The sequence below is a fragment of the Barbus barbus genome, assembly GCF_936440315.1.
Source record: "Barbus barbus genome assembly, chromosome: 27".
NCBI lineage: Eukaryota > Metazoa > Chordata > Actinopteri > Cypriniformes > Cyprinidae > Barbus > Barbus barbus.
Genome location: NC_136755.1, coordinates 25,348,471 through 25,374,838, shown reverse-complemented (window position 1 = coordinate 25,374,838; position 26,368 = coordinate 25,348,471). Strand labels below are relative to the sequence as shown.

General features: G+C 34.2%; 1 protein-coding gene across 3 annotated transcripts in view; it reads left to right on the top strand.

The window, feature by feature from the left end:
* LOC306847680 (junction plakoglobin-like) overlaps positions 1 to 26,368 on the top strand; it is a 122,941-nt gene that overhangs the window by 70,245 nt on the left and 26,328 nt on the right. For 2 of the 3 annotated variants that reach the window (XM_079381779.1, XM_079381778.1), the window contains 6 exons: positions 10,795 to 10,832; positions 13,753 to 13,914; positions 20,336 to 20,589; positions 21,734 to 21,972; positions 25,146 to 25,347; positions 25,442 to 25,586. In XM_079381779.1, coding sequence (XP_079237905.1) covers positions 10,820 to 10,832; positions 13,753 to 13,914; positions 20,336 to 20,589; positions 21,734 to 21,972; positions 25,146 to 25,347; positions 25,442 to 25,586 — 1,015 coding nt within the window. In that variant the 5' untranslated portion in view covers positions 10,795 to 10,819. Of the gene's footprint in view, positions 1 to 10,794; positions 10,833 to 11,949; positions 12,246 to 13,752; positions 13,915 to 20,335; positions 20,590 to 21,733; positions 21,973 to 25,145; positions 25,348 to 25,441; positions 25,587 to 26,368 lie in introns of those variants that run through there. The other variant, XM_079381780.1, reaches the window with a different exon arrangement.

The window sequence follows — 26,368 nt, the reverse complement described above, 5'->3', positions numbered from 1 at the left end:
AAGATCTGAGGTGATCAATATCACAGCGCTGAACGTCACAGCACTGAAACGGCCCTAATTAAAGCTGTTAATGATCTCAGATCTACAGAAGTGGACTGGCCTCTCAGGCGCACCGTTTTTAATTGGTTTAGATCCTATCAGTCCAGCAGAAAGTTCTTTGTTACCTCATGAGAGCACTGATTAATTAAAACTGATATAGCATGTGAAGTCCCTCAAGCAATGTTTAGCATTTTTACAACATTTAACGAAAACAAAGAGACATAAAAGCCATCAAGATAAACCTTTAAAGTTTGAAGGTTAGGCTGCGTTATGTAATGTCAGAATCTCTTGCATTAGCCTGTTTGATTATTCAAGGAATATAAAACAGTATGTTTAAAGGAACAGTTCACCTATAAATCTAAATTTGCTGAAACCCTCAGGTAGTCCAAGATGTAGATGAGTTTGTTTCTTCATCAGAACAGATTTGGAGAAATTTAGCATTACATTCCTCTGCATTGAATGGGTGCCGTCAGAATCAGAGTCCAAACAGCTGATAAAAACTTCACAAAAATCCACATCCAGTATGTCAGTTACATCTTTTGAAGTGTGTTTGGAAGAAACAAATCCATCATTAAGGCACAATTGGGCAAAAAAACAGTCCATAATGCATAATAACACTTCCTCTAGTCTAGTTTTGGACTGTTTTATAACTGTTTTGGACTGTTTTCACTTGTAAATGGTGCTTGATCTGTGCAAATTTTTCTCCTGATTCAGACAAGATTACTTTTTCACTGGAAAAAGCAATATTATGGATAGAGGAGTCATATTTTTAGCTGGAAGCAACAGTTTGGAGTTAATTATACATCTTAATGATGGATGTGTTTCTTACAAACATGCATGTTTTCACTTGCCAAGATGTTAACTGAAGGACTTGAGTGGTGTGGATTATTGTGATGTTTTTATCAGCTGTTTGGACTCTCATTCTGACGGCACCCATTCACTGCACATTGGCGAGCAGGTGATGTTATGCTACATTTCTCCAAATCTTTTCGAATGAAGAAACAAACTCATCTACATCTTGAATGGCCTGAGGGTGAGTACATTTTCAGCAAATGCTTGGGTGAACTACTGCATTAACATATAGAAATAATATGTGACGTGGAAGTACTGATCATTTGTACTCACTCACAGACAGTCGGATCAGTAGGTTCCTTAGTCTGAGAAAATATTCATAATGTGCATAAATTATATATTCTGTTCCAGTTAATGTTTAACTATATTTTCTTGTACCTCGACCATGGCATATCAAATGCCATCCTGCAGAGCATATTTCTCAACTAAATTGGATTCATATCCAGAACCCAATATCCCATTGTAATGTTTTAGTTCGGCAAAGTACATTTCTGCTGTTAATATCAGAGAAACCCTGAACACGAGAGAGTTGAAAATGACTAGATATTGAAGCAGCAAGAAAAGAGAATGAACTCTAACAGGGAACACTGAACTGTGATCAATGCCATTCAAAGGTTTCGAGTTCTTCCTGTGAAATTCAGTAGGTAATCATTGAGATGATCCAGCACGTCTTGTATTTAAGAACACGGAACATCCCTTGAGGTTTTTTTAGTGTCCCTTTCATGCTATTGAATTACAGTGATGTTGTATTTCCCCCCTGCTGGAAATGTTATGCTCCCGCTGCGGGTCAGTCGCTGCTTACTAAGGTTTAAGGTCCTGTTACATCCATGTGGTGGAAACATGAGTGATAATCTTTATGCGACACTCTCTGCTGGAAGCCATAGAGGTTATATTCAGCACTTTTGTATCATTTCATTTCATGTAATTGGTCTCATTCACTAAAATTGCACATGGGATTCAAATTTGCTCTTATTCTTGTTCAGTCTAAGAAAAGTCTGTCAAAATAGGACCCTATGAAAGAATTCCTATATTCATAGGTGTTTTGAGCTTTAATCTCCTCTTTTTTGAAAGAAATGCATATTTTACTCAAGCATTAAATTGATAAAAAAAAGTGACAGTAAAGACATATTACAAAAAATGTATATTTAAAATAAATGTTATACTTTGAACTGTTTAACCATCAAAGAATTAAGAAAATAATTATTATTATTATTGCTATTATTGCTATTTTGCATTTGTAATTAAGTCTAAAATCATATAATGAGTTAAAGTTGATATTCTCTCCAGTTCATTCACCATTAGAAATGGAAGGGCAGGTTGAGCACATTGCATTGTGGGATACAGGAATTCACATATTTATACGACACATTTTGGCAAATGCACTTTTAAATATTAAGTTTACAAAATGGGATTCCCTAGTGATGCCATAGAAGAACCATTTTTGGTTCCCCCAAAAACCTTTCAGTGAACAGTTTTTAAACTAGCCATTTTAGTGTGAAGAGCATTTTAATAATCTAAAGAACCTTTTGTGTAATGGAAAGGGTCTATGGATGTTAAAGCTTCTTCATTAAACCATCAATATCAACAAAGAATCTTTATTTCAACAAGTTTATTAAGACATCCAAGCTTTCTTACTGTGCATAAATACTATAGGAATGTTTTAAAGTTGTAAAAAGAACAACAAATATTGCATTACCTGAAGATTTCACCTTAAGTTCAATGTGTTACTTGCAGTTTCTGAGTAATTATCAGTTTCTGAGTAAAAATTCTTTGTTTCATTGTGTAAATGTACTTCAGTATAGTAAATATAGGGCCAGATTTACTAATAGCTTGCACCAGCGAAAGCCGTGTTTTGGCGTTAAAATAGTAGGCTACTGTCAGGGTTTACTAAAGACGTGCAGTGAAGAATTAGCGCTGAAAAGTTGTGGATACAGTTATTTTTGCGCCTGACCTTATTGAATATGCATTTGTAGTAGTTTCCCACGCAAAATTTATGGAAGGAAAGTTTTAAAATGAATTACGCAACACGATTTATTAACGCTTGAGCTCGTCTATCGATATATAGATAGATAGGCTCTGCTAATTTGTGACTATGCTAATTTGCGCTGCGCTTGTTTGCCTATATTGTGTTGGTCGAGATGTAAATGAGATTGCATCCGTGTTCTTTTTGGGTTTTTTTGCGAGGGAAATTTTCACGCCCATTGGTGCTGTTTCGGAATTGTGCTCTCACGCTAATCACGCTAATTTGATGGAGTGTAAAAAATAGTGTGGTAACAAAAACCAAAAAAACGTATATAAATGTTGACATTCTCCTATACAAAATATGTAAAATGGTAAATGGACTGCATTTAGGCTATATAGCGCTTTCAACATCATCATAAACATATTAAACATCAGGCATTTACACGTGCATAGGGAAAAGTACTAACGTTACTTCAACAAAAAACAAAAAAACATAGCTAGCTAGCTAGCAAACTCTCGTGTGCATAGACAACCTAGCATTTTAGACTATTCTCTGCCAAGACTGTTCTATGAGATCTCGTTAACTGGGTACAATCTTCACACATCCAAGTGAAAAAAAACGTATTTACAATATTAAATCATACCACTTAAAGAACGATTTAATTGGAAAATCAATTGTAGCAACCTAGCTCTAGAATTGAGGCACACCAGAGTTCACTAATATCTTTAAAAAACACGACACAGTACCTTGAAAACACGACGATTTTTTTAACTAGCTAGTTTTCTGACATGACCTATAAATCATCGACAGTTTATTATTTTTTCTTACCGCTGACATCTGCATGGCGCGTCAAAATTGAAAAGTGAACGACGATACGGAAATTACGTCAATTTGACGCTACGGAAATGACGTCTGCTGTCCATCCACTGGTGTCCAGCCACTGGTGTCTAGCAAGAAGTGAGTCTGCGGGGCTGCAGCTGGATGCCCCTCGACTTCCTGTCTAAGTGTTGGAGCACGGAGTGCAGGTGACTTTGTAATTCGAGTCCTGGCGTGAGGTGACTCTCGGTTGTTATGTGCTGTTACATCGGTATCATCAGCTGCGCTCCAGGAGTCTGGCAAAACCTAGCTGGCTCCTGCAGATCCTCCTGCCAAGCTCCTGTCGTGAATTTGATTTTCTCAGCCCTGCTGAGAAGCTGAAAATATGTGAACGTGTACAGATGTTTCTATCAGCACGGCTCTGTCAAACTGAGAGGCTTTTGAACACAAACCTGCATTTAATTGCCATTTAACATGGGCTTTTCTTCTAAAGCAACTTGCTATGCATTAATTGAAAGGACAATTTGTTTAGTCTTTGCAATCAGCATGAAAACAAAATTTACCTTATTTTCTTTCTTAATACATCTTGTTGTGAATGATTCATTGGTGCAAGATATACCAAAGTAAACAGTGTTAGTCTTTGCAGTCGTTTATCAAAATGCATTAATGACATCATGAATGCACGTTATTTTTCAGAAACCTCTTTTCATGATCCAATCAATTTATGATGGATAATATCAAGCCCCATCACTCATCTTTTTGCTCATGAATTGACGCAAGTGGGTTGTGAGCACCATTTCTGCTGATTTTAATGGTGACGTTTGGCTTGTTTACAAAGTTGAAATTTCTTCTATACAGCTCAGTGTCTTGTTAATTACTTACTATTAGAGTATTTATTCGTATTTTAAACTAGCTTTATTTTTATAATTTCAGTTTGTATTTTAATGTTAGTTTTAATAATTTTGTTATAAGCTTTTGTATTTTTTAATATTTCTATTTAGCTTTATTTTTATTTCAGGTTTGTTTTTTAGTACTCAAGTTTTTTATTTCAGTTGTTACCAAGGCAACATTTATTTATTTATTTGTTTGTTTTTGGCTATTTTCTTTTTTTTATTAAATATTTAAAAACAAATAAATCATAAATAAAATAGAATAAAATAAACTACCACAAACCAGATACTGTCAGCACTGCTTATGAATATTGCAAGTATCAATATGACATACTAACACCATATAAAAACTGAGACAATATTTATTTATCAGAAAAGCAGTAAAAGTGGTTATATTGTAAAATATTACTACAATTTAATATAACTGTTTTCTATTGTAATACATTTTTAACTGCGACCGACTAGTTGGAGTTTTAGTTTTAGTAATTTTATGTGCTTTTGTCATTTTTATTAGTTATATATTTTTATATAACTAATATAAAAATATATTAGTTTTTTTATATTAGTTTTTTTTTTCACTTTTAGTAGTTTTAGTACTTTTCAAATTTATGAAAAAAAAAAAATTCATTATAGTATTTATATTTTATTTTAATTCAGCTTCATTTAAATTGCTGAAAATTATAGTTTTATTTTTTAGTTAACAATAACACCACTGATTCATTTGATGTTTAAGCAGTCCCAGATGTCAACTTCTGGTCAACTAGTCATCTATCAACTGACAAGCCAATTAGATTATTTATAGAGTAGTCCAGTCGTTCAGTCAACCGAATGATTAGTTGATTTTGAAAATGTGTAGTTTTGCGCATCATTAGAACATGCATTTATAGCATGACATTTGCTGCTACATGTAATGAATTTTATTTTATGCATACATCCTCACACATGCACATTCATATGACATACTCTCGCTGGCGGACTCTCAAATGCAAATCTGCCTTGACACTCGCATAATAAACACGAAGTACAGCAGCGTGTCACCGGAAGTCAGATAGCTGCTGACAGGTCTGCTGGTGCTGCAGTGTTCAGTGGCAAGTGTCCTAAAAACAGCAAAGACCCTTAGGTTCATCTGCTCTCTGTGTGTGTGTGTGTGTGTGTGTGTGTGTGTGTCCGGATCACAGGTAGCTATTGTAACACCAGAACAATGGCGACAGTGTAAACGGGCAGTGTGTGATGAACAAACCAGACTGAGATCTTCTGGAAGCATTAATCATCATCAGAGATGTTGTGTTGAGTCGTGGAGAAAGAGATATATTACATTGACTCGGACAGACCTTGGCCTTCTTCAGGACAATGGTCAAAAAATATAGACTTCCTGTCTTTTCCTCACAGCTCTTTATTTTAGACCTTTCCGCTGCAGTTTGTCCCTCACATCCAGAGAAAACATTGTCTAACAATCTGTCTAAAGTCTACATTCTAAATTTTTTCCTTTTTAAAATATTTAATTTTGTTAAAAATACTAAATATGCAGAGACAATCCTTTTATATTTAGTAATCAGGCATGTGATCTGCCAAATACAAAAAGAAGGAAAACCTGTTTTCCTCTCATTTAATATGACAATATAATAATAATAATAATAATAATAATATATTATTAGGGGTTCACGCATGTAGTGCTGAAACCCTATTGTAATTGTAGAGATTATTATTATTATTTTAAATAATAAATTAAATTAGTAAAGAAATATATTACTATTACAATTTTTATAACTTCAACAGTATATGATTCTTTTAATTTTACAGTATTAATCTACTATTATTGCAACAGCAATTTATTTCTTTATTAGTTTAGTTGTTAAAATTTAAAGATTTATTATTTAACAATTATTATTATTATTGTTGTTGTTATTATTAGTGTTATTTCAAATTATAAAAAATAAATCAATAAAAATATAGTATTTAATAATAATAATAATTATTATTATTTTATTTGACAGAAAAAGAAACTAAAATTTGAATACCAATATTCTTTGTTTTCAAACATTAAACCGTAGTTTTTATTTTGATAGGAAAAACTGCAGGGAGCCTTTAAAGCTTTGCATTTTACACAATTCTCATGTTGTAAAATATGCAAAGCCGTATTTATAAAAGTAAAAATAATTTTCCTGAGTAATTCGTCATGTGTAATAATCATATTTAGTTTAGTTTAGTTTTTGTTTTGAGCAGCCTGACTATTAATAGCTTGAGTTTGGGGGACTGCCTGTTTGTTCAGCCAATATCAGCATGTTCAAGAAACCTGTTTCAAATCATTTTTATAACATTTTTCATATGTTTTCCTTTAAACTGGTTAGTTTTCTTCTAGATTTGATGTCAGGAATTTGTCCAGTCCATGTCATTTTTATAACGAAATCAGTACTCATGTAAATTACTCTGAAATTACTCAGCTGTCACTAATAAATTACTGTACAGCAGCGCTTCTGAATGATTTTCATTGGATATGCTGCAAATTTACTCTTGACAAAGACATGCCTATGAAGTCACTCTATATGCATATTCACAAAATATGCGTCACTCAACTCTAAATTAAAAGCTTCAGCCTGGCCGAGAGCCTTTAGAAATTAAATGTCAGTATGTTCTGATTAGTATGGTTTTGAAGAGTCGGAGGGCATTTTTGCTCATATCCCTGAATTTTAAACCGTAGTTGGGGCCCTGTATGCAACATCTCATTTTTGAGATGAAAGCACTCAAGTGTAACTTTCTTCTTCTGCGCTGCCATCCTGATCACATGTGCTAGTCTTTATAAATACTCAAAGCTCACAGTATTCTGTGTCTGTATTCGTCAACACAATATTATAGGAATTGTTTCTGTCAATTCTGTCATTTACTCACCCTCATGTTGATCCGAACAGTGTGACTTTCTTTTTTCTTTTTATTTTGTTCATGCAGCTTTACTATATAGGAGTAGTTCACCCCAAAGTGAAAACTTGCTGAAGATGTACTCACCCTTAGACCATCCAAGATGTAGATGAGTTGGTTTCTTCATCTGAAAAGATTTGGAGTAATTACATCACTTGCTCACCAATGGATCCTCTGCAGTGAATGGGTGCCGCCAGAATTAACAGCTGATAAAAACTTTACAGTAATCCACTCCACTCTAGTCCTTCAGTGAATGTCTTGTGAAGCAAAAAGCCATGTGTTTGTAAGAAACAAATCCATCATTACTGTTTTTAACATTAAATGAGTCGCCTATATGTAAATACACTAGTCGTCTCAGCTGAATCAGGGGAGAAATATGCACAGATCAAGCACCTTTTGCAAGCTCTAAACAAATGTGTTGGTGGATTTTTATGTGAAAGGACAACAGGGGATTTTCACTAGAGGTATGGTTATTATGCATTATAGGCTCATTGTGCCCAGAGCCTAGAAGTTATAATGCCTTATTGATGGATTTATTTACAGCTTTTTACTTGGGTTACTTGTGGATTATTGCAAATTTTTTTTTTTTTATCAGCTGTCTGGACTATAATTCTGACGGCACCCATTCACTGCAGAGGATCCACTGGTGAGCAAGTGATGTAATGCTAAATTTCTGAAGAAACAAACTCATCTGCATGAGTCTTGGATGACCTGAGGATGACTTCATTTTCATTTTTGGGTGAACTTTTCCTTTAAAGTCGTCTGAAACTTTTTTGTTAGGAAATTGAATTCATTGTACAGTAACTTTTGTATCTAATTGGCACAAGTTGCCATCAACGATGTACAACCTTCAGATCAACCTTTTAATTTTTGGATGAACGGTGCCTATTAAGCATGGTAATTTGATGCAAAATTCAGTGGAATAAGGAAGACACAATACACATGTCGTCTTAAGCCTTGTTAACCCAGAAAACTTTTTTTAATTAATCAGTGCATGCATAATTAATGGGTATTTAATGCCTACTAGGCTAAATGTTTTTCCAGTGTCGTGCACAGCTCATTATTTTAGGACAAATTATTTTCTTCAGTTTTAAGGTGTTTTCTGACTGCTGGAGTGTTGCATCTGACTACAGTTGACCAGGCGGACTCGATGTGTGTGTTGATGTCTAGCTGTATGTTGATGTGATTAATGAGTGTGGAAAATGCAGGGCACGTGGTGTCATAACAGCAGTTAGCGAATCCCCATATGCCGTATGGAACTGAGGGACAGCAGCAAACTGTACTCATACTTGAATGTTTTATAAAGAGAAGCTGAAGACAAGAAAAGGCCAGGAACGGACAGAATACTAAACAGAGGCTCCTTTTTAAGCTGGATTCCATTTAAATCGAAATAGAAGGAAACAAAACAAGGTAAAAGATCTTGTAAGATGTGGAACCGTAAGGAAGTAGTTCAAAGAGGTAAAATATATTAAATCTATTAAATATTTAATATATTAAAATATATAAAATATTTTAAATCTCAAGAGTTTTTAAATTTCCTGGTTAAATAAAGGTTAAATTAAATAAAAAATAAATAAAAATGGATTAGTCACTGCTTTTATGAAAGAAATTGTGTCTTTTCTTGTTTCACGTTTTGATGATACGCTCTTGCAGGTGTTTTTATATTCTTATTAAAATTCAAGTCCTTGTCTTCTTTTCTGCATCACTAATACAAGAGAGAGAGAGAGTGTGTCTGAGTTATTTTTGTGCATTAGGATATGAAGATATCGACAGTCGGAAATCAAAATGTTCTTTCTATCACATTGTTTCATAAAGGCCAAGAAGTCATCATAAAAGTCAATGAACTGTATGGAAAAAATATATAATGCCTTCTATAATGCATTATTTTTAGTGGTATTTTATGTGGGGATTTAAAGAAAATTTCTATGAATGATAGGTAATTTTGTGCATTTCTAATTGTTACAAATTATTAATTATATTGTCGCTGTTAATTTTAGTGTTATTAATGTAGAAGCTGTAAGATTTAATAGTAAATATAATTCAACAATACATTTTATTTTAATAAAATTAATTAATTAATAATCATTATATATATATATATATCACTTATCACAGTTGTTTTCAGTGTTATTCATATAAAACTGTATGCTTTAATATATATAACAATTAAATAGTAAATGTAATATTTAAAGTTTACTACATATTGAAATATTTTTGTTTAGCAAATAAAATACATTTATTAAGAATTGCTATATATTTTTAATTGTTATATATCATTCATTCATTCATATTCGGTTGTTATTAATGCAAAAGCTATATGCTGTAATAGTAAATATCATTATCAAATAATTAATAATTATTATTTGAATATACAAATGATATGCTTTAATAGCAAATATTATAATTAAATAATACATTGTATCTTAATAAACTGAATACTTTTCTTAACTGTTAGTTATTTTCAGTGTTATTAATTTAAAATATATGCTTTAATAAATATATTTATTTAAATAAATACAATTCATAATTTATTAATAATCACTATTATCATGTTATTATATTAATTTAAAAAAATTATCCTTTAAATAAATCTTAAAGACAATAATAATTAAAATACTGTATTTTATTTTCATAAATCAAATCAAATTATTTAATTCAACAGCACATTCTTGGCGATGGATTCCAGCTTTAAATGGGGGCTCAAACCCTCCTGGTTTTAATAGTTAAGGTTCAGATTAGTTAAGACATGAATACAGAACTTCTCCTCACTATTTGTTTGTAAGGCTGGTGACATTCTTGTGAACGTGTCATGCATGATTTTTCCATATCGATTTTTCTTTCTGAAATTAAAGTGTTAAGTTCACGGCTCAGAGGCGTTGTTTTGCTCCTGAAGTGGGTCGGATGAAGGTGTCATCTTTATCCATCATGCCACTTGATCGGCCCTCACCTCCAGTCATCTCTGCCTGTAGTCTGTGCTATTTATAGTCATGAACGATGCAGATATTAAAAAACATAAACCTGCATTGAAAAGACTCTTGAGACTCTCAGTTCTTGGTAGGTCCCATCGACCTGCTCTGCTCAGACTGTGAGCTACAAATGAAGCATTGAAATTCCACTTTGGGGAAGCTACTATGATTTGTGCGATCGTTCTATGCAGTAGTTTTATAAATAGCATTGCCTGCTCACTATTTTTAAGTCCCAGTGGTGCTTTTTTCTCTAAACTGGTGCATGCTGTCACTTCACATTGCAGATCACTGCATTCATACTGCATCCCTCCTGTTCTCTATGCAGTCTAAGACTTTTCTCTGTGTTTTATCACAGGTTGAATTAAGGCTGGACAGTAGTGATGTCACTGCAAAGTAAGTTTAATCTTTTAAGAATTGCTAAGTTTCATGTTTTCAAATTTTCTTTTCATATTAATATATTTTCTTGAACTGACCTTTTTGGTTATACCTGACATAGCCTACTATGCAAATGTAAAGTGGCACGTTCAGTAGTAGAATCTAGTAGTCTGAGACCACCTGTAAAAATGCTCTGTTTTGCAATTTAATGTTAATTCATATTAATACAAATTAATAAATGATATTAACAGCATAAAACAATAAGTGAATAAAATTAGCATAAATCTCAATGTCACAGTATTTGATTATTTCATCCTTTATTTTAATAAGAGCAGCACATGAGCTGCATGTAAAAAACATTGATTTCACAAAGTCAGTGCCACTAATTTGCTCAGTAGTGACTCCAAAATAGTAATTAATTTAAGTATTTACTTAACAATATAATATAAACATCAATGTTGTATAGTTTGTTTAATGTTGTAATTTAATTTAATGTGTAATATATTTATACACATTAAATTAAATTAAAACAATTTGATTGGATAAATAGTGAGTGAATAATAATAATAATAATAATGTTATTATTGTTATTATTATTTTAACAGTTCATGTAGCCTTTAATTGTATAATATTTTGATCATATATTTGATAATGCTATAAAAATAGAATATAGTATTTATATTATAATTATACAGTATATTGATCATCTATTTCATTATTATATCAAAATTACAAGCATTATATATAATTTATTATATATATTTTACCAGTTAATGCAATGTAATCTTTAACCTCTTAACTGTCACCCATTCCCTCTGAGGGATGCCTAAATTCACTTCACTATATAACAAATAAATCCTAATCTAATCACAACAAACTATATATCGTTGGAAACAGAGGTGGGTAGTAACGAGTTACATTTACTTGAGTAATTTTTTTGAGTAACTAATACTTTTAGAGTATATTTAAAATTGGGTACTTTTACTCTTACTCAAGTATATTTTTAGTGAAAAAACGGTACTTTTACTTAGTTACTCTGGGCGACGCTCGTCTCGTTACTTTATCTTAATGCAATACGTAATAATAAAGATAAAAATGCTTCAATTTATTCCAAACGCACCGTCTACCTTTCTCTGGGCAACGAGCGATGTCCGTTCGCGAATGATTCATTCTTTTGAGTCAATTCTGTTCGAAGACTCGAACAAACCTGTTGGCAAACCAGTGAATCGGTTCACGAATCAATTTGAATGATTCGTTCAGTGTCGTCTGAAGCGGTTCTCTCTCAGATAACAGAAAGTTTAAGAACATTAAGAGCGATGAAGACGTGATTTTGGATCTACAGTCAGTTGAAAGCAAATCTGCAAAGGCTATGGTTTGCTAGCTATGAAGATCTTCATTAGATGAACACCGCGTGTGCTGTCGGTTCCACAGGTAACGTTATAGATTCGTTTACAGTACACGAACCACTAGGACATTACCAGTTTCTTGTAAATGTACCGATACATTAAATACAATCTAGAATTAATTCATTAAATAAGCTGTCACAGAATATGAAATGAACACCCGCCAAACCCGCGTTAGTTCCAGGAGGAATGCCTTTGCTTAGACACAATTAATGTTGATATTTTCACAATATTTACGCTTGCAGAAATAAAAGCTACATTTGTTTACATTTTGCGGAACAGACGGAAGAAGATCCGTCATATGCATTTATTTCGTTATGTTCAGATGTTCTGTAGCGGTCATGTGAGCAGATTTCTCTCTTCTCCATGTCAGAGGTTATATACATACAAAATACATAATTAATAATTAATTAATATACTTTAAAATATAATTTAATTCAGTGATGCAAATCTGAATCTTTATCAGCTGTTACTCCAGTTTTCAGAGTCATATGATCCTTCAGCAATCATTCTAATATATTGATTTATTATCAGTGTTGTTGAAAAAAACAGCATATGCTAGTTTGGCATGTTTTGAAGCTGTGATGCTGGTTTATGCTGGTCTTTTGCTGGTTTATGCTGATCCTTAGCTGGTCATGTGCTGGTCTTAAGCTGGTCAGACCATTTTAGGACCAGTTTAAACCAGCATCCCATGCTTCAAAACATACCTATACCAGCACATGCTGTTTTTTTCAACAGGGTTTTGCTGCTTTTTTGGAACCTGTGACATTTTGTTCACAATTCTTTTATGAATAGAAAGCTGAAAAAAAAACAGCATTGATAATAAATCAAGATATTGGAATGATTTCTGAAGGATTATGTCACACTAAAGACTGGCTTAAAGGCTGATAAAAATTCATTTGCATCACTGAAATAAATTACATTAAAAAAAAAATATTTTGAACGGCAGTTGTGTGTGTGTGCGTGTATTTATAAAGTTTATCTAAATATCTATACATCTAAATAAAAATAGACTATATTCAGTATATGATCCAAAGTAGCGAGTAACTAACTACTTGAGTAGTTTTTTTATCCGATACTTTTTTACTCTTACTCAAGTAACTATTCAGACTATTACTTTTACTTTTACTTGAGTAAATATTTCTACAAGTACTTTTACTTTTACTTGAGTACAGTTTTTGGGTACTCTGCCCACCTCTGGGTCTAAGACACCTAAATAGATATTTTACCACTTTTATTTTTTCAGGAAAGTAATAAAGTAATAGATTAATTTGACCTTTATCACAAAAAGTATTTTTCCGTTGCCTTATTTCCTATCACGTTTTAGAAATCATAAATAAAAAATAAGATATCTAATTAAATTGAATATATATATATATATATATATATATATATATAATATTTTCATATATTATATATACATATAATTTTAATTAGCAAATAATTTCTATGATAACACATCTGCCGACTCTGTTTGAAATGAAGCTCTAAGCCTTAATCAAATATTTACTAATATTCATGCTCATCTCCCGCAGTGAGTGAGGCAGACGGGGCTGTGAAGGTGGAGGAGTGGCAGCAGACGTTTTACACCTTAGACTCAGGCATTCAGTCAGGAGCCACCACCATTCGAGATGAGGACGAGTATGAGTGCAGTAAGAAGTACAGCGGCATTGCCAGCGCTGGCGAGAGCGCCACAGGTAACGTTCTCTCCAAAGGTCTCCATTCGCCTCTCCGGAACATTTTGATGAATTATACGACCCGAGGGCCTCTGAAATTCCACATTAGAGTCAGTGGCATTGAACCCTTCTGCGAGGGCTGTGACGTTCACTGGACTTGTGCAACATTCGGAATGTGTTCTTTTGTTTATTTTGGGATTCTGCTCTCTTAGACATAAAAAGTGCACAGTCAATTTGAGGCTATGCATTAAAGGGATAGTTCGCCCTAAAATGAAAAATTGCTGTTAATTTGCTCACCCTCAGGCCATCCAAGATGTAGGTGACTTTCTGTCTGCTGTAGAACAGTAAAGATTTTTAGTTGAAAATGCAGTCCTTGGTGATTCATAAAATTCAAGTCAGCAGCTATTGGCACTTTAAGAGTCAAAAAAGCAAATGCAGGCGACACAAAATTAATACCTGTGGCTCCTGATGATACAGGTGCATCTCAAAAAAAAATTTGTAACTTATTTCAAATATATTATTCATATAAAGTAAAATATTTCAAAAGTTTTTTTGTTTTAGTTTTAATGATTAGAGCTTACAGCTCATGAAAGTCAAAAATCCAGTATCTCAAAATATTAGAATATTTACATTTGAGATTCAAACACTTGGGAGAGCTTCACAAGGAGTGGCCTGAAGCTGGAGTCAGTGCATCAAGAGTCACCACTAGGGATGGGTATCGTTAAGATTTTAACGGTATTACTACTCTTACCGATACTGCTTATCGATCCGGTACTTTAACGGTATTCTTATCGGTACTTTTTGTTTTACTTTGTTTCTTTGTTCATATTCTTACAGTATCTTATCTTATGTATATAAAACACTAAAAATGCCTGCACTTCATCAATTTGTAAATGCACCAGTGTGCAGGTATTTTTAGTGTTTTATATACATAAGATAAGATACAGTAACGACATGAACAAAGAAACAAAGTAAAACAAACTGACAAATACAAGAAAACAAACACACAAACGAAATGAAATAAACAGTGCTTTCATTTTTCCATGAAGGTCTACTAATATTAATGTTCAGGTAAGTAATAGTTACAAAAGTAATCAAATGTAAATGAGCACTGCATAGTTTTCACTGTATGTACTGATAGATTTATGTTTATTAAAGCTATAACGTTGTTCAGATTAAGAGCTGTGGGTGATTTTCTCTTTGCATTTTGTTCTTTGATTAACATTGATGGCTCAAGCTCCAGTCTGATACTTTAAGACAATATACTGACACACATCGGATTTTCTCCCAACTGTTCTCGTCCACTTAAAACATAAAAGTGAAGACTCTCATAACCGGCCATTTTGACACATTGTGTGTGTATTTTTTGGCATATTTTTGTGTGTTATTTCGACGCGCCCGAAGCTCAAAGTGTACATTGCTTGTCCGTTTTGGAGCACGCCGCCGCGCAGGCACACGCGCGCACACACATTTCAGCCTGCTAGAAGAAATGCGGCTCTAATCCTTGGAAGCCAAAATCGAAAAAAAAAAAAAAATACTTAGCTTAATATAACAGCCACAGGCCTAAAGTGTGAGCAGATGTTTGAATAGTTGGTTCTCTCTTCTATCAATTAAACAGGACTTTCATGTTGCGTGTGCTGAAGCTCCTCGCGTGAGCGCGATCTGGCTTCTGAATTGCGCATAGCAAAAATGCATCATAGACAAATGTTTGAATATTATTGCACAAAAACAGCTGGCGACATTATTTATATATATATATATATATATATATATATATATATATATATAGAGAGAGAGAGAGCGAGAGAGAGAGAGAGAGGGAGCGCAACAATAAATGTATGTGTGTTTTCTTAATTTCTCCAATACCGACAGAAGTACCGATAACGTCAGAGCTTATCGATACTCCGGTCTTTCATAATTTAGCCCCGAGACCGATTTAATACCGAGTTTCGGTACCCATCCCTAGTCACCACGCTCAGACGTCTTCAGGAAAAGGGCTACCAAGCCACTTCTGAACCAGAGACAACGTCAGAAGCATTTTACCTGGGCTAAGGAGAAAAAGAACTGGACTGTTGCTCAGTGGTCCAAAGTTCTGTTTTCAGATAAAAAGTAAATGTTGCATTTCATTTGGAAATCAAGGTCTGGAGTCTGGAGGAAGACCGGAGGGGCACAGAATCTATGTTGCTTGAAGTCCAGTGTGAAGTTTCCACAGTCAGTGATGATTTGGGGTGCCGTGACGTCTGCTGGTGTTGGTCCATTGTGTTTTATTTAGTCCAATTAGGGGTGTGCGATATGACGATTTTTGATCGTGGACGATAAAAATGTCTCCACGATCTGCTTTTTAAGAAATATCGTAGTATCGCGCTACCGCGCACATTGTCAAATACAGTTCTGGCTCCTCCGTCTCTATATACTGTACAACACGACATACAGCAGTAGAGTTACTCAGACAGGACACTGCACTTATTCGCGATCGCAAAATTACATTATTTGCATACAAGCCTTGCTGGTTAAATGTTTAATTCGCGCGCTGGTCTGGCGTGCGCTTGTTCTGAGCGCATACACCTGAAGCACGCGCACTAAAACGCCTGTCTAACAGCGCCTGATTACTCAACTAAGTTATATTTTGCGCTAATACTGTCAAAACACACAAGGTTTACATACAGACTGAGTTGGTTATCTCTAAAATGAAAGTAAATAGTTAAGAGAGAAACGGATGCGTGCCTGTACTGTATATTAGATGCGTGCAGCTCTTAAAGGGACAGGACACTAAACGTGCTGTCGACTGTCATTAAAGGGATAGTTCACCCTAAAATTTAATTTCTGTCATTATTTACTCAGTGGAAAACCAAACAGTTGCTGGTCCACATTGACTTTCATAGTAGGAAAGAAAAATCCTATGGAAGTCACTGAGGACCAGCAACTGTTTGGTTTTCCACCTTCTTCAAAATAGCATTTATAAATGTTCAGCACAAGAAAGAAACTCATTCCGGTTTAAAACAACTTTTGAGTAAATGATGATATAAAAATACAACATTATGACAGAATTGACAGACAGATGACAGAATATTAATTTGTGGGGGAACTATTCATTTAACGTTAACAAAACAACAAAACGCAAAGAGAAAAATCACTCACTATTCTTGACTGAAAAACTTTAATACAGTTGCTTTAGGAATCAGTCTATGTAGTGTTTTATTTTTATATTTGTTCATTCAATTTCATTGAATGCTCTGCTAAATACACCTATTGTACCTGAAAATAAAGCACTGTTTGTTTTATTTGTATGTGTATTTGTAATGTGTATCTTTGTTCTTATTTTTTAATAAGAAAAATAAAATAATGACAAAGATTTTTTATCTTCGCCCACTTTGGCCTAAATATCTGCCATGCATCTTTGTCTTTCTAGTTTGGCTGTAATGCTCAGACAACTTGTAAAACCAAAATAGTAAAACTAACAAAGAATCGTGATAAAAATCGTGAATCGTGATATTTCTATAAAAAATCGTGATATGATATTTTTGCCATATCGCCCACCCCTAAGTCCAATGTTAATGCAGCCGTCTACCAGGAGATTTTTGAGCACTTTATGCTTCCATCTGCTGACAAGCTTTATGGAGATGCTGATTTCCTTTTCCAGGAGGACTTTAGCACCTACTACAGTGCTAAGTTGTTTGCTGACCATGATATTACTGTGCTTGATTGGCAAGCCAGCATGCCTGACCTGAACCCCATATGGAATCTATGGGATATTTTCAAGAGAAAGATGAGAAACAGTCGATCCAACAATACAGACGAGCTGAAGACTCAATAGTGCCTCAGCAGAGCCACAGACTGATCGCTTCCATGCCATTCCTCACTGATGCTGGAGTTTGTGCTAAAGGAGCCCCGACCAAGTATTGAGTGCAGAAATGAACATACTTTAAAGAACTTGAACTTTTCTGTTTTGCAAATCCTTTTTTTAAATTGATTTTAGGAAATATTCTAATATTTTGAGATACAGGATTTTTGACTTTCATGAGCTGTAAGCGCTAATGATCAAAATTAAAACAAAAAAACTTTTGAAATGTTTTACTTTACATGCAATGAATCTAGAATTTATGAAAGTTTCACTTTTTGAAATGTTACTTTTTTTTAAAACTTTTTCACAATATTAAAATCTTTTGAGATGCACCTGTATATTGAGGTCTTATGAAGCGAAATGATCAGTCTGTAGAGAAACTGAACATTATTTACAACATAATTACCTGTAATGCAGAGCCTCAGGCAAACGGTCTGGAGTGATGTATAGTTCGCAAAACAAATAATTCTTTCAAACCATTTCACCAAATCGGACTGAAGCATGTGAAACGGCTCGGGTTCGCGGCTCGGGCTGCACAGATCTACAAGTTACTCAATCAAAACACATTTTTCGGATGCCTGACAGTCACTCCATCTCGAAATGAGCCAAAATACCAGTGTACATGATCCTATGATGCTGGTTTTTGCTCTCTAGTTCCACCAACAGTCACTGAACTGAGGAAACAGTTCCGTTTGTTCACTTTATATGCTTTAGACATCCACGCTTTACATCATTATTGGTTGCTTTAATAATATAATTGCTTATATGTGATGTCATTGCATGATTGCATAAACAAACTAGTGAATTGAACAAGTTCATAGATGCGAACTATGCGAAAGAATCAGTTCACAAACTTTTTTTTTACCCATTTGCTCTGCATTACAGGAAATAATGTTGTGAAATGTGAATAATGTTCAGTTTCTTGCACAGACTGATCGTTTCGCTTCATAAGACCTCAATATATATATAGTCAGGAGTTCCCTGATATACTTTTTAAAAATTCTTAAAAACCAATAGCCGCTGAATTACATTATATGAATCATCAAAGACCATGGTTACAGCTAAAAATCTTCTTTACTGTTCAACCTCTTTGTTGGTCTGATGGTGAGTAAACTAACAGCAAATTTTCATTTTTGGGTGAACTATTCCTTTAACCGCTGCGTCACGGCTCAGATAATCGTATTGCTTTATCTCTACAAGATGCATTTTAAATGTACCTGTGGTTTTCTCATTATTCTTTGTTGTCATGGTGCATGTCGTCGTTTGTAAATATCTGGGGATTTTAAAATAGATTCTTCACCATGGCAGCATATGTGCTTGCGTAGTTTGCAAGAAAGCTGCAAATTTATTGTCCGCCCAGAGCCAGTGACATTTAGAATCTCATCCAAACAATTCAGTATGTTCACTTTTTATGGTTTGAACGTTATTGCTATCACAACAGAACCTCCGAAGACCCCTTTCTGACGCTCGCGATGCTTCCAGCATGGATTGCACTTTATTCGGAGAGTCACATGCATGCTCCCATTATTCCCACCTCTGGTTCTCTGCTGTCAATCTATTCTGTTATTAAATGTGCCCTGAACCATGTCTGTACTGCATCACTCTGCAAAATATAGTGTGTTACAGCGATAAAATTATTACATCCAAAATCTGATTGGAAAAGCCACGCTTGAGCTCTTATAGATGGTAAAATAGCCTATAAGTGCACACCTGTGACTGCACATTGATTCAATATTCATTTACCAAGTCTACATATCTGCAATATTAGGTACAGTCAGTTATTGTTAGAAGAAGTATTTAATATAATAATAATAATATATTCATTGGTCGAAGAAGTGATACATGTAATATTTAAAAAAAATATATAATAGCATTATTATTATTATTACTACGTGAAGCTAAAGTGTGATACAGAAAGTCCCAAAAAGTGTAGCACTGACTCAGAAACATCACTTTAATAATAATAATAATAATAATTATAAATTATTTGTTGAGAGAAGAGATTATTTTAATATTTTTAATACAATTATAACTATTATTATTATTATTTGACGCTGGAGCATATTTCTGAGCCACACTGTTACACTTTTTGGAACCTTTTTGTCTTAAAAATAGCAAACTTCACATTTAATATACTTTACAAATATTTTTTATGTTTTTTTGTAAAGTTAATTAATTATTACAAATTTTGTCTGTTTACAGTTTTATGCTACCTTTTCATATAATCAGTAAGATGCTTACAGTGATTTTTTTTTTTTTTTATAAAAACACCTCATAACAGTCATGTTGCCATTATTTATATAGCACTTTATACAGTAGAGATTGCTTCAAAGCAGCTTCACAGTGCTAAATAGGAAAGTAAAAGAATCAGTTATGCAGACTTCATTATAAAGGTTCGTTTCATTGAACAGTTTGAGTTTGCCTCTGCTATTAAGCAGCTCTGCAGTACTTGTGCCATTTACTTCAGTTCAGGTTGTTTTTCAATAGCATCAGTGCTGTCGATTCAATGATATTACGGAGTAATAAGTGTTAAAATGATTGTAATGCATCACCTTGAGGGGCTTGTTGGTTTAATTTGCCTCTTTCTTCATCTGTGCTCAGATATCGAGGCTCAGTACAGTCTAACTCGAGCTCAGCGAGTACGTGCGGCCATGTTCCCCGAGACGCTGGTGGAGGGAGAGACAGTGCTCACCTTGCAGAGCAATCCAGACCAGCCCACCAATGTGCAGAGACTGGCCGAGCCCTCGCAGCTCCTCAAAACAGCCATCGTCCATCTCATCAACTATCAGGATGACGCTGAGCTGGCCACTCGCGCCGTACCAGAGCTCACCAAACTGCTGGCCGACGAGGACCAGGTACCATGACAGAAGGGGAAATTAAAATATACGTACAATTATCACATTAAGTCTTTTCATTAAAAATAAAGACCTAAGACCAGGAATTGTGATAAAAGTGCTGAGCTGATATCTTGAATGATCTGGAGTAAAAGTACAAGTTTTGACTTGCTAGCTGTCATTCTCAAAGAATAAGATGGGGAGTGCATGTGATAAAATGAATTACCCTTTTCGTTTTGCAAGATGGGAAATAATCTCACAGGATGAACTAGAAATGTAGAAGGAGAAAGAGGGAATAAAGTGAAAAAAAGGACTGAAATGTGCAATATGATGTGAACAACAACTTTAGGATATGATCTATTTTCCAAGTTAAATTACTGGCTGCCGAGAGCATGCAACCATTGAAAGTCTAAAAATATTTTTAAATATTTTTCAATTTTTCTATTCATGCGGTGAGAATAATTTAGCATATTTTTGCATAATAACACTTTACAGTTTCTTATTTTGAGAACACATTTTCCAATTTTAAATACATTGAGCAATTTTAATACTATGAAGAGTCACCAGTTGTGAAATATGGTTCCTTAAAGGAATAGTTCACCCAAAAATTATTTACTGAACATTTATTCACCCTCAGGCCATCCAAGATGTAGATGAGTTCTTTTCATGGAGAGATTTGGAGAAATGTAGCATTACTCACTTACTAACCAGTGGATCCTCTGCAGTGAATGGGTGCCGTCAGAATGAGAGTCCAAACAGCTGATAAAAACATCACAATAATCCACACCACTCCAGTCCATCAATTAATGTCTTGTGAAGCGAATGTATGTAAGAAACAAATCCATCATTATGACCTTTTTTAACTTCCAACTGTTGCTTCCAGCTAAAGTACGAGTCGTCTATCCATAATATTGCTTTCTCGACTCTCATTCCGACGGCACCCATTCACTGCAGAGGATCCACTGCTGAGTAAGTAGGTTTCAAAAAGAAATAAACTCATTTACATAATAGACGGCCTGAAGGTAAGTACATTTTTAGCAAATTTAAAATTTTAGGTGAACTATTCCTTTAAATAAACTGTACATGATTAAACGGATATATCCAAATACCAGACTTGCTGCACAAAGTTTTTTTTGACATGCAAGCTTTTATTTTCCCATTGCAGGTGGTGGTAAATAAGGCAGCACTGATTGTGAACCAGCTTACGCGGAAGGAGGCGTCTCGCCGTGTGCTCATGCAGTCTACTCAGATGGTGTCGGCTGTGGTGAGGGCCATGCAGAACACCGGAGACCTGGAGACGGCCCGCTGCGCTGCCAGCATCCTGCACAGCCTCTCCCACCAGCGCGAGGGCCTGCTAGCCATCTTCAAATCGGGCGGCATCCCAGCACTAGTCCGCATGCTCAGGTCAGTGTATGCCTGAAGAGTTTGCACATCGTGTTTTACTTCTGTAATGTGACATATTTCCATGCCAGCCAGAATATAAGAAAAAAAATGTGTGGACTAAAACTATTAAGTAAAACATTACTTAATAAAATGTTAATTGTATCTTGAATCTTATTTTATTTCAGCCAGTTGGGAAGGTATAATTTTTATTTGAGTTTATCCGAAGAACTAAAACTGAAATAAAAATGAATAAACTAAATAGACATGAAAAAATTACTGAAACTAACTAAATTTAAAAAAAAAAAGAAAAAGAAAATGACAGTCTGTAACGGGGCGAATGAGACACGAGACGTGCGGATCCATTTGCAAGCTTTATTCAAAGGCGTGGTTACAAAACAAGCAAGGTTCATTCAGTGGCAAACAGGAACAACACAGGCAAGACAAAGAATCCTAGGGCAAGCGTGGGTCGACGATCGGCGAACAATATCCAACAGGGCAAGGCAAAGGGGTAAATCCAGGAAACACAGGCAAGAATCAAAACACTAGAAAACACACAAGGCAAGGCAAGACTATGATAACTACGTGGGCTCTGTAGAGTAGCTATCGCTAGCAGAGTGATATACGCTATACAATACTCGGCCAAGAGGAAGAGGAAGTCCATGGTTTATGTAGGGTGTGTGATCAGTGCAATCAGCTGTGTGTGTCGTCAGTGCAATGGATGATGGGAATTGTAGTCTGAGGTGGCGTGCAACAGTTAGCGTGGTGCAAGAGTCCATATGGTGAGCGAGTGACCTCTGGTGGTGAGTTAACGGAAGTTCATAGACCAGATTCATGACACAAACACATAGTAGCAAATACCAAATGTGTTTTTTATTTCTCTTGGTAAATATTAATATGTACTTGTTTCATGTGTATTATTTTAGGTTTTATTGACTGTATAATATATAATGTAATGACATAATAATATAATTGATTTTATTGTATATATAAAATCTATATTAAATATATAATAAATGTAATTAATATAACAAATATATTAAATTAATTATATTTACTTATTGATATATGATTGAATAATTAAATATTCTTATAACAAAACAGTAATTGTAAAGCATGAAATTGACTATTTCAACTAGATTTTTGCATTAAAATATCTACTTCATAAAAATCGCTGTTTGCTCCAAATTATGTTTTTATGTAAAATGATAAATATTAAAGCCATCTCAGAGAATTTAATATCAAAGGCTAATAAATATCACATTTTTATCTCTGAAAATGCAGATATCCAGTGTTGAATTATGTATCTGTGATATTAGATAAATGATGAATGACAGATGCTTTGCCGGTCTAATGCTTTCATGTTTTAATTAGTCCCTTGACTGTACATGGACAGACAAATGGTTTCGGTTGAATAGTGGCAAGCGTTTGATGGACGCTTGAAGTTCCCATGAGAGCCCTTAGACGGACCGTGCTAGATCATCACCAAACCAGCACTAACCAGCCTGGACTGGCATTGAAATTCATGCTGGTTTTAAGAAATCCTTCCGTTTCTGGTCTGGTCAACCTCCCGTTTTCTTTCCCCGTCATATTAAGCTTGGTGAGCGTGTTTAGCTCTTCTCTGATTGTGGTGCACATTAATTTGCACTGACTTCATTTCCTTACCTCTGGTGCATTTTGATGAACGCTGTGACTAAGCAATGCTAAAGCAGGACAGTGTGTCCATTTTCTGTATATGAAAGCTTCCACTGCACTGCAATGAGGGCTATAGCAGAGCTGTATTTTAGAGATATATTTGGACTGTGATGGGAAATTTACTCTGTCAGAAAGCCCATTTGCAGCAGATGTTGAGATAATAGAGTAGAGCAGGATCTTTATGACCATGCATCCAGGGCCGCTGCAACTTTGACACGGTATCACCATATTAAGTTACAGGGACAGTCTGCTCGCTGCAGTCTGTAGTTAAATGTCTTGCTCAAGGATGATATCTTAAAGATTGCTGCATGCAACAGCTTTGATAGCAGTCTAGATGTTGTGAATTCTCTGGTGTGAAAACACTCTTTTATGCTATAGTTTAATATGCACAGACGACTGGAAGCAAGCTATTTGTAGGCTGGTTTTTCTGTAGCTCTGTGAAAACATTGCTGTAAAACATCCTGATGGCAGGACTGTGTGTTTTTCTGCTAATTCTCTAATCGAGAACAGTCTAATTTGCACTGTAACTGTAAAAGTAAATGTAAACAATAAATATATAGTACTTTTCACATTGTTTTCAAACCGAGGACCGGGAGACTGGGGAAAATTCTGCGCAAAGAATATTAACAAATGCATTTAAATGGTATGAAATATAAAGCAAAAATGTAATTGTTATTGAACATTATTATATTCTAATTTCTATAATAACAATATATAATTGTATATAATAATATATAACAATATAGTGATTATTTATTTGAATAATAAATAGTATTTCATTTTATATAATATTTAATCATTAATAATAATCATTATTGTACAGTATTAATAGTAATGTCCATCTCATCTCATGTTAATTTGTTTTTATTATATAATCTATAATGATATCTTTAATAAAAATGTTTAATTTTGATGTTTTATTTTAAATAATAAACCAATTTTATTTATTCTTAATAGTTAATAAATAATAATAATAATCAGTATAATTGTATTAATAATAATGTTCATCTTTCCTTCCCCACATTGCGAAAAAGGATACATTTCTATTCTATTCTATTCTCTGTAAAATTATAATTTTGATATACTATTTATTTTCTATAATAAAAAATATTTATTAAAAATGAAAAATAAGAAGTATACTTGTATTATGTATTAATAATAATGTAGGCTATTATTAATCATTTTCATCTTTTGTTCCTTCCATGTTTTCAAGAATTGAATTTGTGTTGTATCATTCAACCATCGCCTTTTTTTAAGCAAACAATACATAATTAACTTTTTTAACCTTTTTTTAGTAAATGATACATAATTAACTTGGTAGTAAATATTTTTCAGATAATATTTTAATAACTTGTTTTTCAGCAACATATGATATGAAAGCTAATGAAAGCTTATATTTGAGGAATTGTGTCTCTCGCACAGGGATCATCATATATGGTGGTTCTGTGTGTTAAAATCTGTATGATTTAGAAAATGTTACAAATGCTCTATTCTTTCTTCAGTTCCCCTATGGAGTCAGTGCTGTTCTACGCCATTACCACGTTACACAACCTGTTACTGCACCAGGAGGGAGCCAAGATGGCGGTGCGTCTGGCCGATGGACTGCAACGGATGGTCCCTCTTCTGAAAAAAACCAACCCCAAGTTCCTGGCCATCACCACAGACTGCCTGCAGCTGCTGTCTTACGGCAATCAGGAGAGCAAGGTGTCATAGCATCACTAAACTTGAAGACTTACAGGGTGCTTGCATAGAGTATATTTTAGCCTTAATCTGTGTGTTTTTTTTTCTCTTTCCACAGTTGATCATCCTGGCAAACGGTGGGCCAGAAAGTTTGGTGTTCATTATGAGAAACTACAACTATGAGAAGCTCCTGTGGACCACCAGCAGAGTCCTGAAGGTGCTTTCTGTCTGTCCAAGCAACAAGCCGGCTATTGTTGACGCTGGTGAGTGAATGTGTGTGTTACATTCTTCTTTTTACTCTTTTTTTTTCCCCCTTTGTTTCACATTTATGAATTTAGACCCTAGAGGAATATTCTTATCTCTTTTCTTTCATTCCCAAGTACTGTTCTCTTGGGCGTTTTTGTATAATTTCTCTTTAATATCGCAATCTCCTTCTCATTTTGTCTGAGGATGTTGGAGGCTTTTTGCATATTTTCCCCACTTTTGGGGAACTTTTACAGTCATTCATGATTATTACATTATTAAGTATTTCTGAGATTGCTACGGATGATTTCCATTTGTTTTTCATGTAACAATTTATAAAAAAAAATCAAATTAACCATTATACACTTCGGGGTTGGTAAGATGTTTTTGAAAGAAGTCTCTTAAGCTCACCATAGCTGTATTTGTTTTGAGCAAAAATACATTAAGAACAGTATTATTCTGAAATATTTTTACAATTTAAGCTGTTACTGTTTTGAATATATTTTTAAATGTAATTCATTCCTGTGACACAAAGCTGAATTTTCACTCCAGTCTTCAGCGTCACGTTCCTGATTCAGAAATCATTCTAATATGATCTTTTGTAATGTCTTTAATGCCACTTTTGATCTTGCTGAATAAAAGCATTATTTGAAAAAAACCAAAAAACAACACTAACCCCATAGTTTTGGAAAAACCTTGATTTGCAAATCAATGGCTGATTCAACTTTATGAGCTTCTTTGCACAGCATGGCCAGAAATCACTACAAAATTGCTGTAACGTTTCTTTTTATTACTGTTCCTT